The sequence below is a fragment of the Girardinichthys multiradiatus genome, chromosome 9 (assembly GCF_021462225.1).
Source record: "Girardinichthys multiradiatus isolate DD_20200921_A chromosome 9, DD_fGirMul_XY1, whole genome shotgun sequence".
Taxonomy (NCBI): Eukaryota; Metazoa; Chordata; class Actinopteri; order Cyprinodontiformes; family Goodeidae; genus Girardinichthys; species Girardinichthys multiradiatus.
This window is the reverse complement of record NC_061802.1, coordinates 24172480-24198083: the sequence shown is the minus strand read 5'-3', so window position 1 is coordinate 24198083 and position 25604 is coordinate 24172480. Positions and strand designations below refer to the sequence as shown.

Here is a 25604-nt window from a genome sequence, read left to right as displayed (position 1 = left end):
AAATTTCTCTGAAATCAAACTGTCCACTTAGGAAGCAACACTGATTGACAATCAATTTCACATGTTGTCCAAATGAAATAGACAACAGGGGGAAATCATTGGCGATTAGCAAGACACCGTCAATAAAGGAGTGGTTCTGCAGGTGGGGACCACAGACCACTTCTCAGTACCTATGCTTTCTGGCTGATGTTTTGGTCACTTTTGAATGTTGGTGGTGCTTTCACACTCGTGGTAGCATGAGACGGACTCTACAACCCACACAAGTGGCTCAGGTAGTGCAGCTCATCCAGGATGGCACATCAACGCGAGCTGTGGCAAGGTGGTTTGCTGTGTCTGTCAGCGTAGTGTCCAGAGCCTGGAGGCACTACCAGGAGACAGGCCAATACACCAAGAGACGTGGAGGAGACAATAGGAGGGCAACAACCCAGCAGCAGGACCGCTACCTCCGCCTTTGTGCAAGGAGGAACAGGAGGAGCGCTGCCAGAGCCCTGCAAAATGACCTCCAGCAGGCCACAAATGTGCATGTGTCTGCACAAACGGTTAGAAACCGACTCCATGAGGATGGTATGAGGGCCCAACGTCCACAAATGGGGGTTGTGCTCACAGCCCAACACCGTGCAGGACGCTTGGCATTTGCCAGAGAACACCAGGATTGGCAAATTCGCCACTGGCGCCCTGTGCTCTTCACAGATGAAAGCAGGTTCACACTGAGCACATGTGACAGAAGTGACAGAGTCTGGAGACACCATGGAGAGTAATCTGCTGCCTGCAACATCCTTCAGCATAACCGGTTTGGCAGTGGGTCAGTAATGATGTGGGGTGGCATTTCTTTGGAGGGCCGCATGACCCTCCATGTGCTCATCAGACGTAGCCTGACTGCCATTAGGTACCGAGATGAGATCCTCAGACCCCTTGTGAGACCATATGCTGGTGCGGTTGGCCCTGGGTTCCTCCTAATGCAGGACAATGCTAGACCTCATGTGGCTGGAGTGTGTCATCAGTTCCAGCAAGATGAAGACATTGAAGCTATGGACTGGCCCGCCCGTTCCCCAGACCTGAATACGATTGAGCACATCTGGGACATCATGTCTCGCTCCATCCACCAACGTCACGTTGCACCACAGACTGTCCAGGAGTTGGCAGATGCTTTAGTCCAGGACTGGGAGGAGATCCCTCAGGAAACCATCCGCCGTCTCATCAGGAGCATGCCCAGGTGTTGTAGGGAGGTCATACAGGCACGCAGAGGCCACACACAATACTGAGCCTCATTATGACTTGTTTTAAGGACATTACATCAAAGTTGGATCAGCCTCTAGTGTGTTTTTCCACTTTAATTTTGTGTGTGACTCCAAATCCAGGCCTCCATTGGTTAATACATTTGATTTCCATTCATGTTTTTTGTGTGATTTTGTTGTCAGCACATTCAACTTTCTACAGAACAAAGTATTCAATGAGAATATTTCATTCATTCAGATCTAGGATGTTATTTGAGTGTTCCCTTTATTTTTTTGAGCGGCATATATTCAGAATAAAATCAGCCAAAAAACACAAGTAAGGATGCATCTTTTAAAATATGGCAAACAAGCAAAGTGAGCAAAAATCTCTAGCCTCAATATCAGGTGATCTCATGAAAATAGCAAGAAACAAACAGGCATGCCACAGCAAGCTTTAAAAAGAAAAACAAATAAGTGGAGAAGTGTCACTTCTGAACTCCATGCAAGAAACAAGCAAAGAAAACCCTCAAAAAAGATGAAGCACCAAGATGTACACCTTGTGGTTCCCCAGAATCAGGTTTTGATGAAGACAAAAACCAATACTAAAACCAAATTTAGACTGAAAGCTTAGCTTTGTCAAAGGGATACGTTTTATTGAATCCAAAAGGTCATGGTTTGAAGCTTCTCAAAAGGGATAATATAGATTTTATAAGCAAATTAAAGGTAATCTGTGCCTTACCTGCAGCAGAAGTATTGTAATCTGAAAACCAAAGCTAAAGTCCCTCATAATAGACAAAATAGTGTCATGTTTGTCATCTAAAACATTTATTTATAAGGGTTTAACATTTACACAAATAAATTATTTGCCTCCTAATGTAATATTAGACACTTGTTCACTGTTTTCAACCACATAATGTGTAGTTTGCTGCAAGTTAAATACAAAGTAGCTACAAAATGTATCCTGGAGCTCAAAGCTGTGCACACCACACACTTTGTCATTATTATATTTGCTTGCGAGAAGATTTAAAAATAAAAATGATACGAATTTTGCTATTCCATGCTTTTCTCAAATGTGACAACCTAGTCATTTAAATAATTAAACCATGTCATGTTAATGTATACAGATCTCTCAAAGATGTGGCTTACTGAACTGCACTTTGATGTCCGAGTCTACATTAAGACAAGCATCAGATTTCGGGTTTCTTCTTTAGATATTTTTTCAGTAGTGTATGGCTCAAACTTTAACAAAAAAGGAACATCTTGTCCCACCACAATTTTCAAACAGCTGCAGATAAAACACTGACATTTTGGCTTCCAAAACCACTTTAGAAATAAAGTTAGCTATTCCCTTTTTTAAGCCTGTCCTGAAGCCAGGGAACCATCAAGTGCACCCTTCCCTTCCAGCATGCACAGAAACACAGAACCGACTCACTGACCAGAGCGGGCAGCTCCTCAATATTTGGTAAAGGGATCTCGAAGTGGTCTGGAAAAATGACGAGCTTCGCCTCGTCCTCATACTCATAGTCCTCTCCGTTAAAATCACGGTTTAGCTCTAAATCTTGAAGGGAGGAAGCATGACTGTCAGATGTAAGAGGTTTATTCCTTCACACAAACTAAAATAGTCAAATAATGGAGTGGAAAAATAGCTATTAACTTAAAATAAAATGTCTAATGCAACCCTGTACATTATAAAGTAAAAAAAAATAATGCAATGGAATTTTGCTAAAACAGTCTTTTTTTTTATTCTATTTTAGTTAATTTTTATATAAAACTGCATTACACCAAATATTTAATTAAGACCTTATTTGTAAATTTAAACAAATAGAATTTGATGAGTTTGATTTCAAAGAAAACAAAAAACAAAGCTGGTTACACTAATAACTTAGACTTATTTGACTATTGACCACAAGACAAAGATTTGTATTTTCAACTTTACAAATTTTTACACCATAATCCAAAATTATTTTATAAATTTGTTTGATTAATTACATCATTCAGCAAAGCAAAGAAAAGGATCTCTGACATTATTATTATGGAAACTGGTTACATGGAAACACATGATATTTGCAGCCAGCCGTGTGATTAGATCACAGAACCGGTGTCGATATGACGAACCACATTAAAAATCTTAAAGTGACAGCGAGAGAAGTCCCGAAGAATATCAGACACAGTCGGATGTTGATCAGAGAGGCGAGGAAACACGTGGTACTTAAACCGAGGGGGAAAGTAAATTAAGAAAACAGGAATATGAATGGAATGGGGAATGAGAGGAGGGATTTACTCAAACAGAGAGGTTGGAGGGGGGTGAGAGAGGAAGCGAGACACCTGGGCCTCGGCAAGCCTAAGTCATCGCCTAAGTTTGAAGTGCGTCAGCCTCGACAGGACACTGACAGGTGGCGGCAGCTGAGGGGCAGGCGGCTGATGGGAGGAGGCACCCAGGGTAAACCTGCCACCCCTACCCAACCCCAAGCAGGAGGAGAAGTGGGTAGGCCAAGCTTTGATTTAGAACAGTTACCAGCCACATATACAAATAAGTGGGCTATTATTAGAGAACAGGAGTTGGTGGAAACGACTCGTCAGTGGAAATATCCAGTGCTTTGGGTTGGGGCTGGCTAGAACAGCAGCTGGCCGACAACAAACAAACAATGACAGAGTTGTAACAGACGAACTTCTCAAGCAGAGAGCAATGTCTCTAATTATCACTGAGATTAAATCACGGGTTCAATGAGAAAACTATACAAGCTTCAATGCTTCTAATGATCTTCTAAAGGAAACAGCTGATGGCATTCCTGAAAGCCTAAAACAAATCTGGGTCAACTGTGTTTGAGTGAATCTTGAGGATGTTTTTTGTCCCAAACAAGCTCATTATTATTAAAATATATCAACAGAGACTTTGCAGTTGTGGAACCAGGCATGGTGTCCTTAGAGAGCTAGTTGTTTAGACCGGAGTTTGTGAGCAGAAAGTGGCGTAAAGCTGTCAACGGCTGCTCTTCTATTATTTGCCCTTGATGCTATGCGTTAGCCAGCTTCATTAATGTGCACCAGATAGGCAGAGTCTAGGCATGTTTTTTAACACAGCAACAAAAGTAATGTACACACTCACCTTGACCATATGGCTGATACAAAGACAACAACTTTGTTCTAGTGCCAAGTAGCAACGCTATACGCCTGGCTATGCATTAACCTTAGGATGATTGCAGGTATATATCTTTTTTTGCCTCTGCAGCATCTCTATTTTGACAATCTGACTGGTTCCTTTGTTCTTTCATATACAGGTCCTTCTCAAAATATTAGCATATTGTGATAAAGTTCATTATTTTCCATAATGTCATGATGAAAATTTAACATTCATATATTTTAGATTCATTGCACACTAACTGAAATATTTCAGGTCTTTTATTGTCTTAATACGGATGATTGTGGCATACAGTTCATGAAAACCCAAAATTTCTATCTCACCAAATTAGCATATTTCATCCGACCAATAAAAGAAAAGTGTTTTTAATACAAAAAACGTCAACCTTCAAATAATCATGTACAGTTATGCACTCAATACTTGGTCGGGAATCCTTTGGCAGAAATGACTGCTTCAATGCGGCGTGGCATGGAGGCAATCAGCCTGTGGCACTGCTGAGGTCTTATGGAGGCCCAGGATGCTTCGATAGCGGCCTTTAGCTCATCCAGAGTGTTGGGTCTTGAGTCTCTCAACGTTCTCTTATCAATATCCCACAGATTCTCTATGGGGTTCAGGTCAGGAGAGTTGGCAGGCCAATTGAGCACAGTGATACCATGGTCAGTAAACCATTTACCAGTGGTTTTGGCACTGTGAACAGGTGCCAGGTCGTGCTGAAAAATGAAATCTTCATCTCCATAAAGCTTTTCAGCAGATGGAAGCATGAAGTGCTCCAAAATCTCCTGATAGCTAGCTGCATTGACCCTGCCCTTGATAAAACACAGTGGACCAACATCAGCAGCTGACTCGGCACCCCAGACCATCACTGACTGTGGGTACTTGACACTGGACTTCGGGCATTTTGACATTTCCTTCTCCCCAGTCTTCCTCCAGACTCTGGCACCTTGATTTCCGAATGACATGCAGAATTTGCTTTCATCCGAAAAAAGTACTTTGGACCACTGAGCAACAGTCCAGTGCTGCTTCTCTGTAGCCCAGGTCAGGCGCTTCTGCCGCTGTTTCTGGTTCAAAAGTGGCTTGACCTGGGGAATGCGGCACCTGTAGCCCATTTCCTGCACACGCCTGTGCACGGTGGCTCTGGATGTTTCTACTCCAGACTCAGTCCACTGCTTCCATAGATCCCCCAAGGTCTGGAATCGGCCCTTCTCCACAATCTTCCTCAGGGTCCGGTCACCTCTTCTCGTTGTGCAGCGTTTTCTGCCACACTTTTTCCTTCCCACAGACTTCCCACTGAGGTGCCTTGATAGAGCACTCTGGGAACAGCCTATTCGTTCAGAAATTTCTTTCTATGTCTTACCCTCTTGCTTGAGGGTGTCAATAGTGGCCTTCTGGACAGCAGTCAGGTCAGCAGTCTTACCCATGATTGGGGTTTTGAGTGATGAACCAGGCTGGGAGTTTTAAAGGCCTCAGGAATCTTTTGCAGGTGTTTAGAGTTAACTCGTTGATTCAGATGATTAGGTTCATAGCTCGTTTAGAGACCCTTTTAATGATATGCTAATTTTGTGAGATAGGAATTTTGGGTTTTCATGAACTGTATGCCAAAATCATCCGTATTAAGACAATAAAAGGCCTGAAATATTTCAGTTAGTGTGCAATGAATCTAAAATATATGAATGTTAAATTTTCATCATGACATTATGGAAAATAATGAACTTTATCACAATATGCTAATATTTTGAGAAGGACCTGTAATAACGATCTACATAATCACATCATAACCTCAAGACATCTCTTCATTCATTAATAAGAAAAAGAAAAGACATAATGATCTTAACAACTCCTAAATAATAAAAATGTTAACTGTTATCCAGTTTACACAGTGTCCCTGTGGCTCAAAACATTTTACCACTGCTGAATTAGACTGTCGTATATCAGATAGTCAATTTAAAATTTAAATAAAATTGTATGAGAAATTATTTCAATTGTTTTCTGCATTTTATGTAGTTGAATTTGCTAAATTTGTCTGGGAGAAATAATTCAAAAAATTTTGAAAAAGGATGAACCAGACTTGTGAAAGTCTACCATTCTCTTCCTCATAGCTTGTCTGTTTATGACTTTTTTTTCCCATGATTTCACTGAAGGAAACAATGTGTTTGAGGTGTTGCCTTTAAACACATCCACCGAGGTGCATCCTTTTACCCCTTAAAAGTAGTGAAATAACCATCATAATAGTCATAAGCTTACAAAGCCACAACATCTTCATCTGGACTTTCTCAAATTATACTAAGGCATAGTAAGCTCAGTGTATGTATCCTTCAGAATTTGGAAAAATATATATTTTTAAATTCCCTCTTTCATTAATCTGACATTGAGCAAATAGAAATAATTTAGGTAATTCTCACTGACTTTAACTGAACTGACTCCACACACACACACACAATGGCACATTCAAGACAATTATCAAAAACTGAGAAAATGATAGTGACATTCTAAAAACCGGGCCTTCCTCCAATATATATATGAGAAGAGAAGATCAGAGCAGGTCAGCAAAGCCACAAAAAGGTCAAGGACAATAACAACATAGCTGCAAATATTTCTGGCAAGTATTGGTTGAGTTCTACATGCCAACAACCATCTGTGGTTTCCAAATGTCTGGACTAAAGAGCAGATTTGCAGGATAAAATCATATTCTTCAAAATAAAAAATACAGGCCTGACTACAATCTCCCAAAACCTTGTGGGAGATTGAGATTGTGTTACGCTGGAGAAGCACGTTGCTGGCAATATCATGCTGTGGGATTACTTGTTCTCAAGTTCATGATGCATGAATAATTTATTTTGACCCACATTGAAACCAACTATACAACCAAATCTCAAAAACATTCTTCTAGAGAAGAAAATTTAAGTCTGCGAAATGGCCTACGCAGAGTTCAGAACAAAATCTGACAGAAAATCTGTATTGTCACCTAAAGAGGGCTGTGAACAAGAGATGTCGTCACAATCCGAGAGATTTAGAGGACTTTCGCAAGGTAGTGTGTGCAAATAATGCCAAGTCAACACCAAAGACGACTGTGCCAGATTATTGCACCTAATATATGTTTTTTTCCAAACATTCACATTTAGATCATAAAGGCACAAAAACTTAAAAGTGGAATAATTATGTAACAAAAACAAATACATTTATTCGTGAAAAATGTACTAGAGGTTTTCATTTTCTTTTTTAATATTCCTATACAGCAAATTGTCAAACTGCCAGTTAAAATAAAAACATTTTTAAACATGTTATTAACCAATGTATTTTTACAATAAAGCCCAAGTGTTCAGTTGTATGTTTAGCTCAATAGTTGTCTTTGTCCCACACACTCCAATGTGTAGTTACAATGCAATCTGTACAATGTTAATTGTACAGATTTATTTATGTCGATTTTTAAACGATTGTTTGTTTGGTTTTTTGTATGACTTGCACATTGCATTATAGAAGGATTAAAATATTCTTCACTACAGTGGAGCTAACCTACCTAGAAAAACTTTCCCATTTCTCCGTCTGGGGATGGCGCCTCCTGCAGCTCCTGTGGCTTTCTGCAAGAAGGTATTAATAGATATAAAACCGGATCATTGCTATACAAAAAGATACAAATGGCATCCACATGGATGGTTTTTCTGCTCTGTGTTTCTTTTAACAACAGGAAAAATTTACATACAGTACAGACCAAAGGTTTGGACACACCTTCTCATTCAAAGACTTTTCTTTCTTCTCATGACTATGAATATTGTAGCTTCACACTGAAGGCATCAAAACTATGAATTAACACATGTGGAATTATATAATGAACAAAAAGTTTGAAACAACTGAAAATATGTCTTATATTCTAGGTTCTTCAAAGTAGCCACCTTTTGCTTTGATTACTGCTCCGCACACTCTTGGTATTCTGTTGATGAGCTTCAAGAGGTAGTCACCTGAAATGGTTTTCCAACAGTCTTGAAGGAGTTCCCAGAGATGCTTAGCACTTGTTGGCCCTTTTGCCTTCACTCTGCGGTCCAGCTCAACCCAAACCATCTCGATTGGGTTCAGGTCCGGTGACTGTGCTTCACGGTGGGAACCAGGCATGTAGAGTCCATCCGTTCACCTCTTCTGAGCCGCACAAAGACACGGTGGTTGGAACCAAAGATCTCAAACTTGGACTCATCAGACCAAAGCACAGATTTCCACTGGTCTAATGTCCATTCCTTGTGTTCCTTAGCACAAACAAGTCTCTTCTGCTTGTTGCCGGTCCTCAGCAGTGGTTTCCTAGCAGCTATTTTACCATGAAGGCCTGATTCACACAGTCTCCTCTTAACAGTTGTTCTAGAGATGTGTCTGCTGCTAGAACTCTGTGTGGCATTGACCTGTTCTCTAATCTGAGCTGCTGTTAACTTGCGATTTCTGAGGCTGGTGACTCGGATGAACTTATCGTCCGCAGCAGAAGTGACTCTTGGTCTTCCTTTCCTGGGGCGGTCCTCGTGTGAGCCAGTTTCTTTGTAGCGTTTGATGGTTTTTGCGACTGCACTTGGGGACACTTTCAAAGTTTTCCCAATTGTTTGGACTGACTGACCTTCATTTCTTAAAGTAATGATGGCCACTCATTTTTCTTTAGTTAGCTGCTTTTTTCTTGCCATAATACAAATTCTAACAGTCTATTCAGTAGGACTATCAGCTGTGTACTGTATCCACCTCCTGCACAACACAACTGATGGTCCCAACCCCATTTATAAGGCTTGAAATCCCACTTATTAAACCTGACAGGGCACACCTGTGAAGTGAAAACCATTTCAGGTGACTACCTCTTGAAGCTCATCAACAGAATGCCAAGAGTGTGCGGAGCAGTAATCAAAGCAAAAGGTGGCTACTTTGAAGAACCTAGAATATAAGACATCTTTTCACTAGTTTCACACTTTTTGGTTCAGTATATAATTCCACATTTGTTAATTCATAGTTTTGATGCCTTCAGTGTGAAGGTACAATGTTCATAGTCATGAAAATAAAGAAAACTCTTTGAATGAGAAGGTGTGTCCAAACTTTTGGTCTGTACTGTATACTGTCCCCTGTGGCTTATCTAGTCTGTTGCCATTTTCTTAGAAATAGCTGACAGACATTCAGTGACCAGGTCAGTTTACAAGCCAAGGGAAAAATCCCAGACCATCAAACATCATTCACCTGGTCTTGTCATTGCCAGCAGTTAGCAACGTTTTGTCTTTTAGATATTTCTATTATATCTAACGTGACAGCAAGGCAACTTCAGAAATGACCTAACAGATAAAACAAAAATGTTTGAATGTTTGCATGAAAACATGAATATGCAGACTTAGTTCCTAGTCAGCAAAACAACATACTGCCACCAAGCCTGTTTGCATCCAAGTAGAGAAACCGAGAATGTTGACACACTCAAGACCGAGTGGACTCCAATTAAAGAAAAACCGTACAGACACAGGAGCCTGCAGAATGTGCAACAGCTGTTTGTGGTCAGATACAGGAATGGAAATAGCAGATCTTTTCAAAGCAGAGCTGATCTAATAGCAATTAGAGCCAGAGAGGAAACACACCATGAGCTTCATAAAAAGAGGGGCTTGTTTGAGCCCGTGTGATTGTTGTTCTTAAAAACAAGCTATGTGCTAATTATTCACAGCAAAATGGACCAGAACACAAAAGACTCAAAATGCCGCACAATGACGTTTAAAACCACAAAAAAAAAAAAATCTAACAGGAATATGTAGATATGAGTTCAAAAGTCTATCAACAAAAACCTAGCAATCTAAGAGCTTTGAGGGCTGCTTATTTTTGACATTTCATCTAACAAAGAACATACTTTTCCTGACTTACATTTACACTGATGGGAGCTAATTTATGGCTCATTTTTAAATAGTAATGGATGGATGGATGGATGGATGGATGGATGGATGGATGGATGGATGGATGGATGGAAACAATGTTCATTTTTTATTTAATACGGCTGTAAAAAGCATAACCTATTTGTTGGAAATCTACTATTTATTATCTGGACAAAAGGACCAGGAATAAAGTCTGGAAATACAAATGTTTTTCCATTCTTGTCCAGACATGAAAAACAATTCAATTTATTGACTTTCCAGAGTTCCCAGAGACTTTCTAGCAGACTTATTTTCTTACTAATTAATTATTATTTCTTTGTAAGAATGACAGTTTCTAATGTTGGTCTGTTTGTCTTAATAACAAGCCAATAGATAATAAGATAAGATAATCAATTATTCGTCATTTAACTATTTATGTTAAGCCTTTTATATTATTCTATTTTAATACAAATAAAACAAATAATTTTAAAAAACTACCCTTAAATAATATAACAAAATACGAGGAAACAACACAGAGAAACCAAATTTACAGATTATTGTTTGTACTGTGGTTGTATTTGACTTTTCTTGATTGTCTATTGCATTCAAATGGCCCGTTCTCTTTCGTATATTTAATTCTAAGCCTTTTACAAACACATTTTACTTTCTTTTGTTTCTTACTGCTCCTAGTTTGACAGAATGGCTCTTCAAATGCATAACTTCTTAAAATCTACAAGTCAGGAGACAAATGTACCTCTTTAACATGTCGTTTGAGGTGCATGTAAACACTCTGCCCTGTTTTGCGATAATGTCTTTCCACATGTTCCCGTCCAAAGCCCAGGAATGTGTTCATACACACATACAGGCCTCCCTCAGACTCCTGCAAACAAAAGGAAACAACAATCAGCTGCAGCATAAGCTGAGGAACCAAGAGGACAAGATGACAACCTGCACAGTTTCACATTAGGTGTGAGAATTTTTTTTTTTTTTTTTGCCTAGCACAGTAATTAAAATTATGCTCTTTAGCTGTGGCTTTGGTTTTTTTTTTTGTTTGTTTTTCAAATATATGAGTAGATTGGGGGGTCAAGTCTGATAATATGGCAAACACTATAACGAAAGAAGACATTTTGTTGCATAAAGGAAGCCATAGCAGGGCAATAATTGAGATTCCACCTACATCACTATCAGTACAATAGAGAGAAAAACTAAAGCCAAGTATCCGTCTTTGGATAATACTGTTTTTTGTCCAAACCAGCAGAATCATTAGACATGACATGTAGCAGCATGTAGGAAAAAAGGAAAAACATTTCCATGTACAACTTGTTGAGCAGCCAATAATATGTTCTAGAAATATCCCTTTTATTGGCAAAACCTGGCTGCACGGTGGCGCAGTTCGTAGCACTGTTGCCTTGCAGCAAGAAGGTCCTGGGTTCAATTCCCCGCCTGGGGTCTTTCTACATGGAGTTTGCATGTTCTCCCCATGCATGTGTGGGTTCTCACCGGGTGCTCCGGCTTCTTCCCACAGTCCAAAGACATGCCTGTTAGGTTAATTGGTAACTCTAAATTGCTCTTAGGTGTATGAATGAGTGTGTTGCCCTGCGATGGACTGGTGACTTGTCCAGGTTGTACCCCGCCTCCTGCCCATAGACTGCTGGAGATAGGCACCAGCTCCCCCGTGACCCACTATGGAATAAGTGGTAGAAAATGACTGACTGATTAGCAAAACCTTCTTTTAAAGCATGTCATTTTATTTGTGATTTTTTTTTTAAACCCAGCATCACCTTCTATGTTATGTTAAAAATCTCTGCAAAAAATACAACTTAGCAGTTTTTATGCTACTGTTTCAATCTAAGATATTCATGCCACTGATAAATCCTCTAGGCTTTCAGGTCCTACCTGAACTGCTTTACTTAAAAGAATTACTATATTTAAACAGGATGTCACAAATGAATGTAGTTTATTCAGTTTGATGCATTTATAAGTAACAGTGAAAAAACAAAACAAAACTGTGGTTTAGTTTTAAATGTGCTTTAAAAAAAGCAAAGGACAAACATCCTCCTATACCTCACACATGGGGCACCAGAGGCAAAACACATGAAAAGCACCTCCTTTAAAAACTAACCTCAAATCTGTAATCAGTGTATAAGTTTTATAAACCTCAGTGTTAAACCTTTAAGCGGTCCGGAGTGACATATGAGCCTCAACAGTGCAAGGATAAAAATAGACCGGTCCTCTAGCCAACATGATGAACTCCAGACAGCTGAGTCACCTTTAAAAACGGTTTTAGTTCAGATAGGATTGCAGGAAAGCTCTAAAAGCAAAGGAAACCCTACATTCACCTTTATCACACAAAAAAACAATACATAAAATCTAAGCATCAGTCCAATGTATTCTGACATTTTAAAGCTTTGCAGAATGTTCAGTGTTTTGATTCTGTCACCAATAGTGAAACTATTGAGGATTAGTCTAAAAAAGTTCGTTAATTAAAAACATTTAAATATTCACCCCACCTAGTTGCTTTTAGGCAAGTAAATAAATCTGTATTTCATTAGAAAATAGGCCTTTTTCATAAAAAAAATATAAAATATGTAGCCAAATGGTGAATTATGATTATAGGTGACAGTAGAAAGGCTACAAAAGGATTTACAGCCTACTTCTCACACAGAACAATCTGCTTTACGCATAAAGTGTAGCTTAGAGACATCATTAGCATCCAGATAACTATTCAATGGCTCACTTCAAGTAAAGATTAGGACACAATATTTCTAAAACGATAATAAAAGCCTTTGGGAAGTGCTTTGGACATGAGAAAAATAATAATAATAATAATAACCTTGCACCTCTCTCCATAGATATAAACACATTTCCCTTCATATGTCCACGAACACGTTAGACTAAAGCGGATTCACGTGTGCAGTTCAGTCCGCCAGCGACGCACCTTCCCTCCCCAAACATGCCCCTCTTGTCCCGGTGTGTGCAGGCTGCATGTGTGGGCGTCTCTGCGGGGCAGACAGGCGGACACACTTACGGGAGAGTCGAAGGAGAAGGCGCACTCGCTCTTGTAGACCCTGTCTCCAGTTTTGGGGACTCTGATGGTGGGCATGAAGGGGACCAGCAGCTCTCCCAGGTCTGCAGCCATCTTCGCATTCCTGCTTCTTCCAGCAGAGTGCTGCGGAGCCTCCGGAGCAGCGCTGTCACAGCGGAGGATGCTATTTTTAAAGACCCTCCGTCTCTACATTCCTCCGACCAGGCCAGGGGGGATGTGACGCTAGAAGACGTAAAAATAAAATGACAGAGGGGTGGAGCCTGGCCTCTGAGTCTGAAGGTAAGGGTACGGAGGGTAAAGAGCTGCTCTTTTGTTGTTGATGTTTTTTTCTTACTTGAAGCGTGGACCTGAAATTACACCGCTGCTGGTGACTGTGGTGACGTGCAGTTCTGTTCACATTTACCGAAAGGACCACTCCCAACTCTGGGGAGGACTCAGAAAGCCACACCATGTTTTTTCCTTCCTACCACCATTTAAATGCACTTTTAATAGTAGCCAGAACATTCCATCAGTGTATTTTTTTTTCATTTAATTAAATATTTTGCAACCTAAGCGGTGTCAATAATTGATTTTGCAGAATTTTCCGTTTACTGTACAAATAAAAGAAATACTTCTGGTTCATATCCACAAGCATTTTGACGCTTTTGTTTCTCAGACAGTAGCTAGTCTGCAGAGCCCTTGTGGAGGATCTTTCACTGGATATAAAAGTACAGTATACCCCTTTATAAACTGGCTGCCCCTCCTGACGCCCCAACACAACCAGTAACACTCTTGTAACAAAGCCCATTCTGCGAAGATACATTTTTATCATGTACCTTATCAGAAACAATAGTGCCTGAATAAAATAGAAATAGTATTAACCTTTATTGATCCACAGTGGGGAAACTCATGTGTACCAGCAGCAAAGTGAAAGGCAAATAGAAGCATGCAGATACACACACAAAGGTAAGAAAAAAATAGAAGGTGGTCCCCCTCCTGACAGCTTGTCCCACTTCAGGCTGGATGGTATTAAAAGCACTAGAGAAATCAAAGAACACGATCTTCACAGTGCTTCCATCCTTCAGAGCTTGGTGCAGGAGGTAGTAGGAGGCATCATCCACCCTGATGCCTGGCTGGTAGGCGAACTGCAGTGAATCCAGTGACGACCTCACCAGGGGGCAAAAATGGTTGAGAACCAACCTCTCGAAGGTTTTTATCAGATGCAAGGTCAGTGCTACCAGCCTGTAGCTGCTGAGATCCTTTGGATGTGTGCTCTTTGGCACTGGCACCACACAGGAGGTATTTCACAGCTGTGGTACTTTCCCCAGCTTCAGGTTCAGGTTGAACATGTGTCCCATCCCACACAGTTGATCTGTGCAGCACCTCAGGAGGCTGGAGCTGATGCCATCCGAACCCGGAGCCTTTCACACCTTGACCTTCATTCCTCATCTGAAGTGTTGAAAGAGACAGGATGGTGGTGAGGGAAAGGGCTGCCTGTTGGAGTCCTCTGGAGCGGAGGGGATGGGCTGGGAGGTGTGAAGTTCTCAGAAGAAAAGCAGGTAGTTGTGGAAGATAAGGTGGGTTGCAGCAGGGGAGACTGGGCTGGGGGAGGAGTGAGTATCTGATCAAACATGTTGAAGAACTGGTTCAGATCATTCACCCACCCCAAATCTCCTACAGCCTGGGTGTTTGGTTTGTGACCTCAAATATTGTTTTCAGGCTCCTCCAAACCCCACTGATGTTCTGCTGCAGCTGGTTCTTTGGTCTCCTCAGTTCATCTCATCACTCTGCATGTCACAGCTGGTTGTCTGTGTACAAGGGTTTATACACAGGCTGGAGATGAACCAGGCTGTGATCCAAGCCCACTAGGGGAGGGAGAGGTAATGTGCTGTATGCCTCTTTGGTGTTGGCATACAATAAGTCCAGTGGTTTATTGTTTCTGGTGCAGCAGGTAACATACTGGGTGAAGGTGGGGAGAGCAAAGAACAGGGGGACATGATTAAAATCCCCGGAGATCAGGAAAAAGGGCCTGGGGACGTTGTGTTTAGAGTCTGGTAACAGTCTGGACGACATCGCAAGCTGTTGCAGCATTAGCCGAGGGGGAACATCCACCATTATCGCAATAACGTTTGTAAACTCCCATGGTAGGTCATACGACTTTATGGTAACACCTAGCAGCCCGATGTCCTTACTGCAGAGCGTCTCTTTGATAGGTAAATGCCCAGAGTTGCACCATCTACTCACAAACATTCAGATGAACATCTCAGTCTAGTTTTGATCGGTCTTTATGGTGAACATTTCACTCATGTCTCAGTCAAAGGTGGTGCTTAATACCAAAAAAAAAAACTATTGGAAATGCTATTGTGTTTTTACAAACAAAATAATGTCTTATAAAATTCGAATAGGGTTTTAAACAATCTCTGTTCAGTGAAGAATTATTAAATTCTGACCAATGTGCAAATATAAGACTATGAACTAGAGATGGCCAAATGATATCCAGGCTCCTTACATGTCATTATCTAATATCACTAGTAATAATAAAAATAGTCGCATTTCAGTAGCAGTAGGAAACGGTAACAAGTGTAAAATGCCACCGCATGCTTTGAATGTGTGAGAAGTAGCCCCATCTGATGAACAGAAAACTTAAAAATGGACAGATAATAGTTTGTCAAGATAAATGTGGGATCTGTTAGTGGCTTTCCATTCAACATTTTTGACCTTAGAAACAGCTTTCATTTTTTTGTTTTTGTTTAGATATTTGAGGCTATTTTAGTGAACTGAGAAAAATTCTAAATTAATTTAAATTCAAATATATATCCTCTGGCAAATTTAAGGAGTATAAATTTACCAGCCAAAATGGCTTAAATTAAAAAAAATAATGAATGCCACAAACTATCCCTAGGATTTCTTCAGTGCTAGGAAAATAATTTGGACAAGGACACCCTCACAGAGCCAAACGTATAGATGACAATCCCCACCAATAAAGTGGAGTCCATTTGATTTATGCTTTTGGATTGTGCTAAAACTGGAGAATGAATATAAAATGTCAGAGATGTTTAAGACCAGCTATGTTCTCAGTTAGATGAACATTTGATATCAGTAAATTCATCAAACAACTGGATATCAGACCACATAAAGATACTTTATTTAAGCAACAAGGGAAAAATTTACAAACAGAAGGACTGATGACCACAATGTTACCACCTTCATTAATTGTCAGGGGATGACTTGGGACTATGGTCAATTAGCTCCTTGTCCAGCGTCGGCACTTGGAACCACGGGCCGTCTCCAGTCTGTCTCATCTGCCGACGCACCTCTAACTGTGTCAATCTGTTCAGGATTATAAAATAATGATTCAGAAACAAGCTGTGTATTTAAAAAAAGTATATATATCACTCTTCACATAATCAAATTTGTAGAAACAAAAGTTCCTCTTTTGGATGCCTGTAGCATTTATACCCTATGAGACTCAGGGTGAAATAGTCTGCACTACTTGGATGGCAGTCCAGTCAACTATCACTCTGAAAACAGATAAGCACATAGGTCTAGACCTCCTGTTTCTTTTCACATTAACATCCTTGCAACTAGAAGTCGTTTATTGAGGACTCAATAAGGAATAAAGAAGGTGAGGTAATGACTAAAAGGGTATTGGGCCTACATCTCTCTGCCTGCAACCCAAATTCTACACTACCTCACTTTAATATTTATCACTGCAACACTTCTATACTAGATGTCAAAGTGCAAGCATTAAAACCACAATTGATGGCACAAATATAGAAGCTCATCTAATGGTGCATCTAACTTAAACAACTTGACAGTTGCTGTCAATGGCATTTGTTTTGTTAGCTTTCAGAAACCTCATTCATCTCTTCTTTAAATCAGGTCCATTCCAACACTAAGACATGTCTACTTACTATTTGCTAAACACTATTCAGTTTAGTTTTCCTAAGATTTATAACAGTGAAACTTCAGCTTTCTGGTCTTAAATCTGTGACAGAAACACTGGTAATCACCTCATGTCGGCTTTTTCCTTTTCAATTTGGATTGCAGCCATCATCTTTTCATAGTCCTTCACTGGGGAATCATAAATGTTCCGTACAATCCACCTGGTGAGGGGGTGCTGAAAAGAAAAGAATCAAGATGTAATCCTGAAATACTCTTAGCAAGACAGCAATACATAGTCTTCAATTATTAGCTCATCAGGACTTTTTTCATTGTACAAGTTTTACTACCCCCTTAAACACAGACATGGAAATTCCCGTAACACAGTCACAGTCAAATTTTGTTTAATATGTTGAGGAACAATAACATAATTTCATTGCTTTCAAAAAATCAACACGTACAAGTGTGAGTGCCACAGTAAAAACTGACCATAGCTGTAAAATAAACATTTATCAGGAGACAAACAAAAACATTGTATAAGCTCTGGTTTCCAGATTTAAAAGGAACACACCTTGTAGTACTCCCAATGCTCAGGTTCATAGCCCTCAGGAATCTCGGCAAGCTCTGCCTCGCCTATAAAAGAATATTAAAAACTTTGGATTACTCGAAATAATATGAAATAATCTACATCGCTTTTCCTAAAATCAAATATTGGATAGACAAGGAAAAGTACAAAAATATACAATCTTTTCAAACCCCAAAAAACAAGTGTACTTACCAATGAAGACATTGACGGCTGTGACAAATACAACCACTGGAATACCAGTCAGCAGTATGTAATATTGCTGCAAGAATAACAAAAGGGACATTTTTTTTATTTTAATTCTTAGCACTTCTTCAATAAAAAATAAAAAAATGTGTATATATATATATATATATATATATATATTACTTTTCCAGGTTTTCTTACATAGACACATTTAAATGTATGGTCTCTATAGACTGGCATAAATCAGTGCTCATCTATAAACTGTAAGTAAAAGGATATATGGTTTTCAAACTTTCTTAAGTTTGAATTTAAAAGGTGTACGAGTATAAGTTGATACCTTGATGAACCACTATTTGCTGCAAATAGCTGCAAGATTTTTGGTGTATGTCCTTATCTAAACACTTATCTAAGACACTAAAATGTTACCATCTTAGCAAAATATAGATTTAGATTCTGTTCAGTAATTTGGTGACTTCTGAAGGTAAGTGGTTGCACTGGATTTTCTTTAGAGGTATCAGAGTAAAGAGGGCTGAACATAAATGCAAGCCACACTTTTCTGATTTTTATCTGAAAAGAAAAAACTGAAATTACAATGTATTTTTTTGCTTTGACTTCACAATTATGCACCACTTTATGTTGGTCTGTCACATAGAAATACACAGAGGTTTGTTGTTCTGATGTGACAAAATGTCTTAAAGGTTCAAGAGTTACGAATATTTTTCCAAGACTCTATACAAAGAACCATGGCACTGGCAGAGACTAAGCAGGTGCATACCTTCTTAAAAGACATTTGGTAAATTCTACTTCTGTAACATGAGCCCAGTAAAAATAAAAATAAATAATAAAACACAGACTATGCGCAATGTAGTATTTTAAAGTGCAAAAATGTTCACATACAGCAGTTACCAGCTGCTGAGCATCTCTTTTTGAAAAGGACTTTAAAGTCTGTAAACTGAATTATGCTATAATACATACCAATAAGCGCAAAAATCTCCTGTCGTAAAAGTCAGACGGTTTGACCACAAACATTTTCTTTCCATGACCCCAACGGATCGCCACTGGAAAAAAAAAGAGCAATGGTTGCTGTCATAATCACGTCTCTGCCAATGAAATTAGGGGCAATAATTACAACTGCTTTTCATAAGACTAAACTGTCTGTGATTTTTAAAGATGTTTCAAATGTCAGTATAACGTTTTTGACATGTATTAGAGTAAAAGCAAGGACTTCTTATCATTGCAGTAGTGACAACAATGCCTGTTATTGCTAGTAAGCCGAGTATAACACCAGAGATAAAATCGTTTTTAATGAGCTGAATTATGACATAAAAACTTTATTGAACGACCTTATAAACTGGGCACTGTTTAGACTGAGAGATATAGTAAGGACCTGCAATCTATAAATATAAAATCTTAGAATATGCTAAATTATGTGCCCTTCATGCTAACAATAATACTAGTCCTTCGTTTCCATATGACATAAATAAACGTGTGGAGGACAATATATCGTTGAAATTTTCCCCTACCAACTACTGAACATACTTCGCTTGATGTAATATTACAAATGCAGCAAATGTCCTATTAGAAGAACACACATCCTGAGTTTGTATCATTAAAACTGGAGTTGTTTCCTCTCTGTTGATAGCAGGACGGACGTTAGCTGTTAGCTAATGTTAGCATGCTAACAAGCCCCGGCGCAAGGTCATAACAGACGGGAGCTGGTTTTAGGGTTAAAAGCTGAACTGCCTAAACCCACAGGGAAGCACTCACCTTTATCTGTTCGTGGGATGGTTCGAGTGATTATATGCGCTGCATTATTCCCAGCTTTCAGAGGACCTAACCTGGCTGCAAAAGCAGCAGCCGACCTGAGGAGGCTCATGCCCACCATGGCTGCTGTGGGGACGGTCCAACAAGCCGCGCTGTGATTGGTTCAAGAAGAAGTAACCCCACACTAAATTCATACCATTTCCTTTCTGTTTTTTTTTTTTTTTTTGGTTGTTTGTTTATTTTGTATGCAATTAATTTTAAATGTGTTCAGTTTACCATAAAATAAAAAAATATGCTTCTTGTAAAAAAAAAAAAAAAAATGTCGACACAAAATGCATGTTGGGTAATTCTAGGATAAACATGGCGTCGTCCTCTTCGTTAGGACGCGTTTTGACTCTGTGCAAACAGTTTCAGAGCATGTTCAGGATATCTCCAGCCTTAAGCAGTCAACACTGCGCTGTCAATTTGAAAAGATGCCAGAGCAATCTTCTAAGGTAGGATATTGTAATGGAGGTCATGGCATTTTCTCATTAATCTCATTTGGGTAAACTGCCACAGACCCGTCATCGTTTCCTCACTGCTCTTTCTGGCCTATGAGCTCAAACTCAGCATCTGTAACTTGAATCTGGTGAGCCCTTGGCTGGGTTTACTTATACAGGTCCTTCTCAAAATATTAGCATATTGTGATAAAGTTCATTATTTTCCATAATGTCATGATGAAAATTTAACATTCATATATTTTAGATTCATTGCACACTAACTGAAATATTTCAGGTCTTTTATTGTCTTAATACGGATGATTTTGGCATACAGCTCATGAAAACCCAAAATTCCTATCTCACAGAATTAGCATATTTCATCCGACCAATAAAAGAAAAGTGTTTTTAATACAAAAAACGTCAACCTTCAAATAATCATGTACAGTTATGCACTCAATACTTGGTCGGGAATCTTTTTGCAGAAATGACTGCTTCAATGCGGCGTGGCATGGAGGCAATCAGCCTGTGGCACTGCTGAGGTCTTATGGAGGCCCAGGATGCTTCGATAGCGGCCTTTAGCTCATCCAGAGTGTTGGGTCTTGAGTCTCTCAACGTTCTCTTCACAATATCCCACAGATTCTCTATGGGGTTCAGGTCAGGAGAGTTGGCAGGCCAATTGAGCACAGTGATACCATGGTCAGTAAACCATTTACCAGTGGTTTTGGCACTGTGAGCAGGTGCCAGGTCGTGCTGAAAAATGAAATCTTCATCTCCATAAAGCTTTTCAGCAGATGGAAGCATGAAGTGCTCCAAAATCTCCTGATAGCTAGCTGCATTGACCCTGCCCTTGATAAAACACAGTGGACCAACACCAGCAGCTGACACGGCACCCCAGACCATCACTGACTGTGGGTACTTGACACTGGACTTCTGGCATTTTGGCATTTCCTTCTCCCCAGTCTTCCTCCAGACTCTGGACCTTGATTTCCGAATGACATGCAGAATTTGCTTTCATCCGAAAAAAGTACTTTGGACCACTGAGCAACAGTCCAGTGCTGCTTCTCTGTAGCCCAGGTCAGGCGCTTCTGCCGCTGTTTCTGGTTCAAAAGTGGCTTGACCTGGGGAATGCGGCACCTGTAGCCCATTTCCTGCACACGCCTGTGCACGGTGGCTCTGGATGTTTCTACTCCAGACTCAGTCCACTGCTTCCGCAGGTCCCCCAAGGTCTGGAATCGACCCTTCTCCACAATCTTCCTCAGGGTCCGGTCACCTCTTCTCGTTGTGCAACGTTTTCTGCCACACTTTTTCCTTCCCACAGACTTCCCACTGAGGTGCCTTGATACAGCACTCTGGGAACAGCCTATTCGTTCAGAAATTTCTTTCTGTGTCTTACCCTCTTGCTTGAGGGTGTCAATAGTGGCCTTCTGGACAGCAGTCAGGTCGGCAGTCTTACCCATGATTGGGGTTTTGAGTGATGAACCAGGCTGGGAGTTTTAAAGGCCTCAGGAATCTTTTGCAGGTGTTTAGAGTTAACTCGTTGATTCAGATGATTAGGTTCATAGCTCGTTTAGAGACCCTTTTAATGATATGCTAATTTTGTGAGATAGGAATTTTGGGTTTTCATGAGCTGTATGCCAAAATCATCTGTATTAAGACAATAAAAGACCTGAAATATTTCAGTTAGTGTGCAATGAATCTAAAATATGTGAATGTTAAATTTTCATCATTACATTATGGAAAATAATGAACTTTATCACAATATGCTAATATTTTGAGAAGGACCTGTAGTTGATTCTTGCAAGTGCGTTTTGGGGATTGTGAAATCTTTTTTTCTGTTTGAGAACATGTACAAATCTGGTGCTCAGAGAAATTCTCATATTTTAAACTATACAGGGATTGTTTTATCATTTAAAATTCTAGATAGGTGTGAGGAAAAATAAGAAAGAATTAAGAAATTCTTTCGGTTTCCATGCATTTCATATTCTTTAAAAATAATCTGTATTTTCAAAAGGTAAATAACTTTTTTTTTTTTACACTGATTTATAAATAAATTACATAGTTTTTTGTACTTGGCCAACCAGAAGTTGCTGCTTTTGTCAAGCTCATTGACCTTTCTTTTAAGAGAATCACCAATCAGATTTTTCTTGACCAGTACCGATTTCCGGTTTTAATTAAGACCTGATTTTTTTAAAACAATCGAATTAATCGATTATTGAAAGATTTTTGTTAACTAATTTAGTAATCGAACAATTGCGAACTGGACTATACAGACTCTAAAACATGCCATTTGTTAAAGAACACACTCAGAGCAATAATTAAGCCCAAACTGTATAAAAAAATAGATACATTTTGCATTTAAGATGAAAAATATGCTCTATCCAGAAGTCCTCAAATGGCATAGCTTCACTTGGTTCAAATTCTGTAAAAAAATAAAAATAAAAAATCTCCTAAAGCACCTTTGCTATCTGATTATTAATCAGTTAATTGAAAAAATAGGCAACGGATTAATCGATTGGCAAAATAATCATTAGTTGCAGCCCTAATTTTGATCCACCAGCCTAGTGCCCTTCACCACAACTTCAGCATCGTGTTGGTTTATGATTTGTTAAACTTACAGATTATCAAGCGCAACAAGTTGAATTTTTTTATACTCAAATATCTAGAATGTTTCAAATGTTTGAAATTTGACTCTTGGATGTGATGGAATATTAAGATGAAAATACTTGAAAAAGTGTTAAGATATTGTCTTGTGCTGACCTTTTACTATGTATTCGACAGGGCTATAAATGTATTCAGATCAATAATATGCCTTCAAGGTCTTGTCTCAACATTGTTTTTTTTACTATTGATTTTGAAACATGTCACAATAGAACCGAGTGTATACGTTTAATGAAGCACATTTTATTTAGAGTACATGTACAAATGTTAATGCATGAATGAAGTCTTTTTTCTTTTTTTTTTACTTTCAGTAAACAATCCTCCCTGATCGCGTCTTCTTGGATCGCTCCCATCAACTGTTTCGGTCAGCATCGAGCTGTGCACACGACCATCAGCAGGAGAGGGCTGGAGGAGTTCTTTGATCAGCCTGAGAACTGGGGAGAGTCCACTGTGAAGTCAGGTAAGTATTGTGGTTATATACTTGCATACGTGGACTGATCTTATGTTATATTCCATTGTAATGTCAATTGTGTATTTATATATACATAAAAGAAAATATTCTTTATTACCGAGAGCAAAGTGTACCGGAGTCTAATTCCTTGTTTGTCTGTACAAACTTTGCAATAAAACTGATTCTAATACGACATTTTGTATGAAGGCCGTTTAAATCTGAATGAGATTTGCAACTATTCGGAGACAGAATCACTCTGTTACCTACTACAGTGATTCAGTATGGTTCTCCAGATATCAGGACTTGTCAAACCTTGCAGAGATGAATTCTTTCACAATATTCTTCATCATGCATGTCATGTAAAGGTCTATCTAAAATGTCTATCATGGTTTATTTCATCACAGGAGCTCCATGGATGGCAAAACAGCTGAGAACAAAGAGCAATGAAGACTTACACAAACTCTGGTGAGCAATGTGAAGACTACCGTGATACCTCTGGGGATTATTATTTAAAAACATGATAAATTTTTTAGCTGTTACTCAGTTTGACTTAATTATACAGTGTGATGAAATAAATCTACTAGAAGTCCTTAATGTCCTGCAGTTTTTTTTATTTTTATATTTGACCCTAAAATCTGAGAGGTTTACTTTATATTTATATTGTTACTTTGAATGATATTACTTTAGCTTTAAATGCTTTCCAAACCTTGGTGTTATTTTATTTCACCAGTCTCATACTGAAAAAGTCTGAACTACAGCATAAATGGGACATGGCTAAAATCAGAAAAATCCTTCCTCCGACTGAAAAACTCTCCGTGCATCCATCATTTCCATGCTGAACTATTGCACTGCAATGTTTGCTGGATGTCTAAATAACTCCGTAAAAGTTCTACAGTTGGTCCAAAATGCTGTAGGCAGAGTACTGATAGGTACTGATAGGCCAGTTAGGCTGGCCTCATCATTGGCTCATGAGGAAATCAAATAGGATTTAAAAGTTCTTCAACGCTTCATATCCAAGGCACAAGCCTTTTATTGTTCTAAGAATTCCCAGGTCCAAAAAGTGGAGACAGAACCTTTAGTTTTCTGTTGTTGTGTGAAAGCAGCTCGCAGTCAGCATCTGAAATGGAGACGCCCTACGTATTTGTAAAACTGAAAACGAGAACATTTTTACAACTCTTTACCATCTAGTATCAGTATTCAAATGTTTTTGACGCATATTTTAAATACTTTTTAACTTGTCCCGTGTTGGCAAATTGATGAGTTGTATTTTGTTGTGTACCCATTATTTTATTACATACATTGCTTGTTTTTTTAAACACTTTGAAATGTTTTGAAAGGTGCTATATAAAAAAAATTATGCATTTGTTATTGCTTCCGACACCTCCGTTCTGTCTCAGGTATGTGCTGCTGAAGGAGAGAAACATGCTGCTGACACTGCAGCAGGAAGCAAAAAGACAAAGGGTTCAGATGCCGAGTCCAGAACGGCTGAGGAAGGTTGGTGTGATGCTAAAGTGTCGGTTCCAGCTCTCTTACAATTATTAGGTGATGGTCAAATAAAAACTCTGGCTAAGGAAAATGTGTCCTCACAGGTTGAGCGGTCAATGATCAGGCTGGAGACAGTGGTGACTGAAAGGGAGACGACGTTGCGTCTGCTGCAGACGGGACAGGAGAAAGGCCGGCCAGGAGCCTGGAGGAGGAACATGTTCGGATATGAATACTGGTGAGGACGAGTTCTACGTAAACTCGACTGTATTTTGTGAGTTTATATCGGAATGACATGTTGCATTTCAACAACTCACTGGACTCTGATTACAATGTTTTTCTATACACAAATATCAACATTTTGCAACATGCAGCTGTAATCTGGGTTTCACTAGTCTCACATAAAAAGCTGAAAATTTAAACTTTTAGTAAGTGATCCTGTTTTATCCCCAGGTACCGATTCAAAGAGTATGCAATTCCCTGGTACATGAATAAAAGATACAAGCGCAAAAGGTTCTACACGCCCCATTTTGTCCAACATCATATCAGGTAAGATCATGCATGTACTTTGTTTTTTTTCTTAAATGTTGTAAAGGTGTTGTACTATAATACATTTTTGTTTGTTTCTGGCAGGTTGCGTCTAGAGAAATTCCTTCGAGAAAAGGCCAGGAAGGTTGACTTAAAGAGGAAAAGTTTGGCCAAATTAAAGGAGAGGTTTCCTCAGATGAAGGCTCCATCTTCCTGAATTTGCAAAAAAAAATAAAAATAAATTCTATAAATATACTACAACTCAGCCACCTGTTCATACAATCTACTGCTGTTTGAGCACATTCATTTGTCCAGCTGTTATACAAGATAAACTATGTTGTCTGGATTGGATACTTGTTCTGTTTCTTCATCATCT

General features: G+C 39.3%; 3 protein-coding genes across 7 annotated transcripts in view; 1 reads left to right on the top strand and 2 right to left on the bottom strand.

The window, feature by feature from the left end:
• Positions 1 to 13668, bottom strand: part of usp13 (ubiquitin specific peptidase 13) — a 47922-nt gene extending 34254 nt beyond the window's left edge. For 3 of the 5 annotated variants that reach the window (XM_047374325.1, XM_047374326.1, XM_047374328.1), the window contains exons 1-4: positions 13219 to 13667; positions 10945 to 11070; positions 7865 to 7925; positions 2651 to 2772 (exon numbers count right to left, since the gene is read on the bottom strand). In XM_047374325.1, the coding sequence (XP_047230281.1) occupies positions 2651 to 2772; positions 7865 to 7925; positions 10945 to 11070; positions 13219 to 13329 (420 nt within the window). In that variant the 5' untranslated portion in view covers positions 13330 to 13667. Of the gene's footprint in view, positions 1 to 2650; positions 2773 to 7864; positions 7926 to 10944; positions 11071 to 13218 lie in introns of all 5 variants that reach the window. The other 2 variants (XM_047374327.1, XM_047374329.1) reach the window with 1 other exon arrangement.
• Positions 13669 to 16336: 2668 nt separating this feature from the next.
• On the bottom strand, positions 16337 to 19793 carry ndufb5 (NADH:ubiquinone oxidoreductase subunit B5). The gene is made up of 6 exons (XM_047375431.1): positions 19634 to 19793; positions 18842 to 18924; positions 17876 to 17942; positions 17669 to 17730; positions 17229 to 17335; positions 16337 to 16545 (listed from the first exon to the last, which is right to left on the bottom strand). Exons 1-6 carry the CDS (start codon positions 19749 to 19751, stop codon positions 16425 to 16427), a joined length of 558 nt encoding a protein of 185 aa, XP_047231387.1. The 5' UTR covers positions 19752 to 19793; the 3' UTR covers positions 16337 to 16424.
• A 194-nt stretch (positions 19794 to 19987) lies between these two features.
• On the top strand, positions 19988 to 25579 carry mrpl47 (mitochondrial ribosomal protein L47). Its single transcript, XM_047374990.1, has 7 exons — positions 19988 to 20124; positions 23079 to 23227; positions 23623 to 23683; positions 24616 to 24712; positions 24808 to 24938; positions 25154 to 25249; positions 25334 to 25579. Exons 1-7 carry the CDS (start codon positions 19991 to 19993, stop codon positions 25443 to 25445), a joined length of 780 nt encoding a protein of 259 aa, XP_047230946.1. The 5' UTR covers positions 19988 to 19990; the 3' UTR covers positions 25446 to 25579.
• The last annotated feature ends 25 nt before the right edge of the window (positions 25580 to 25604 follow it).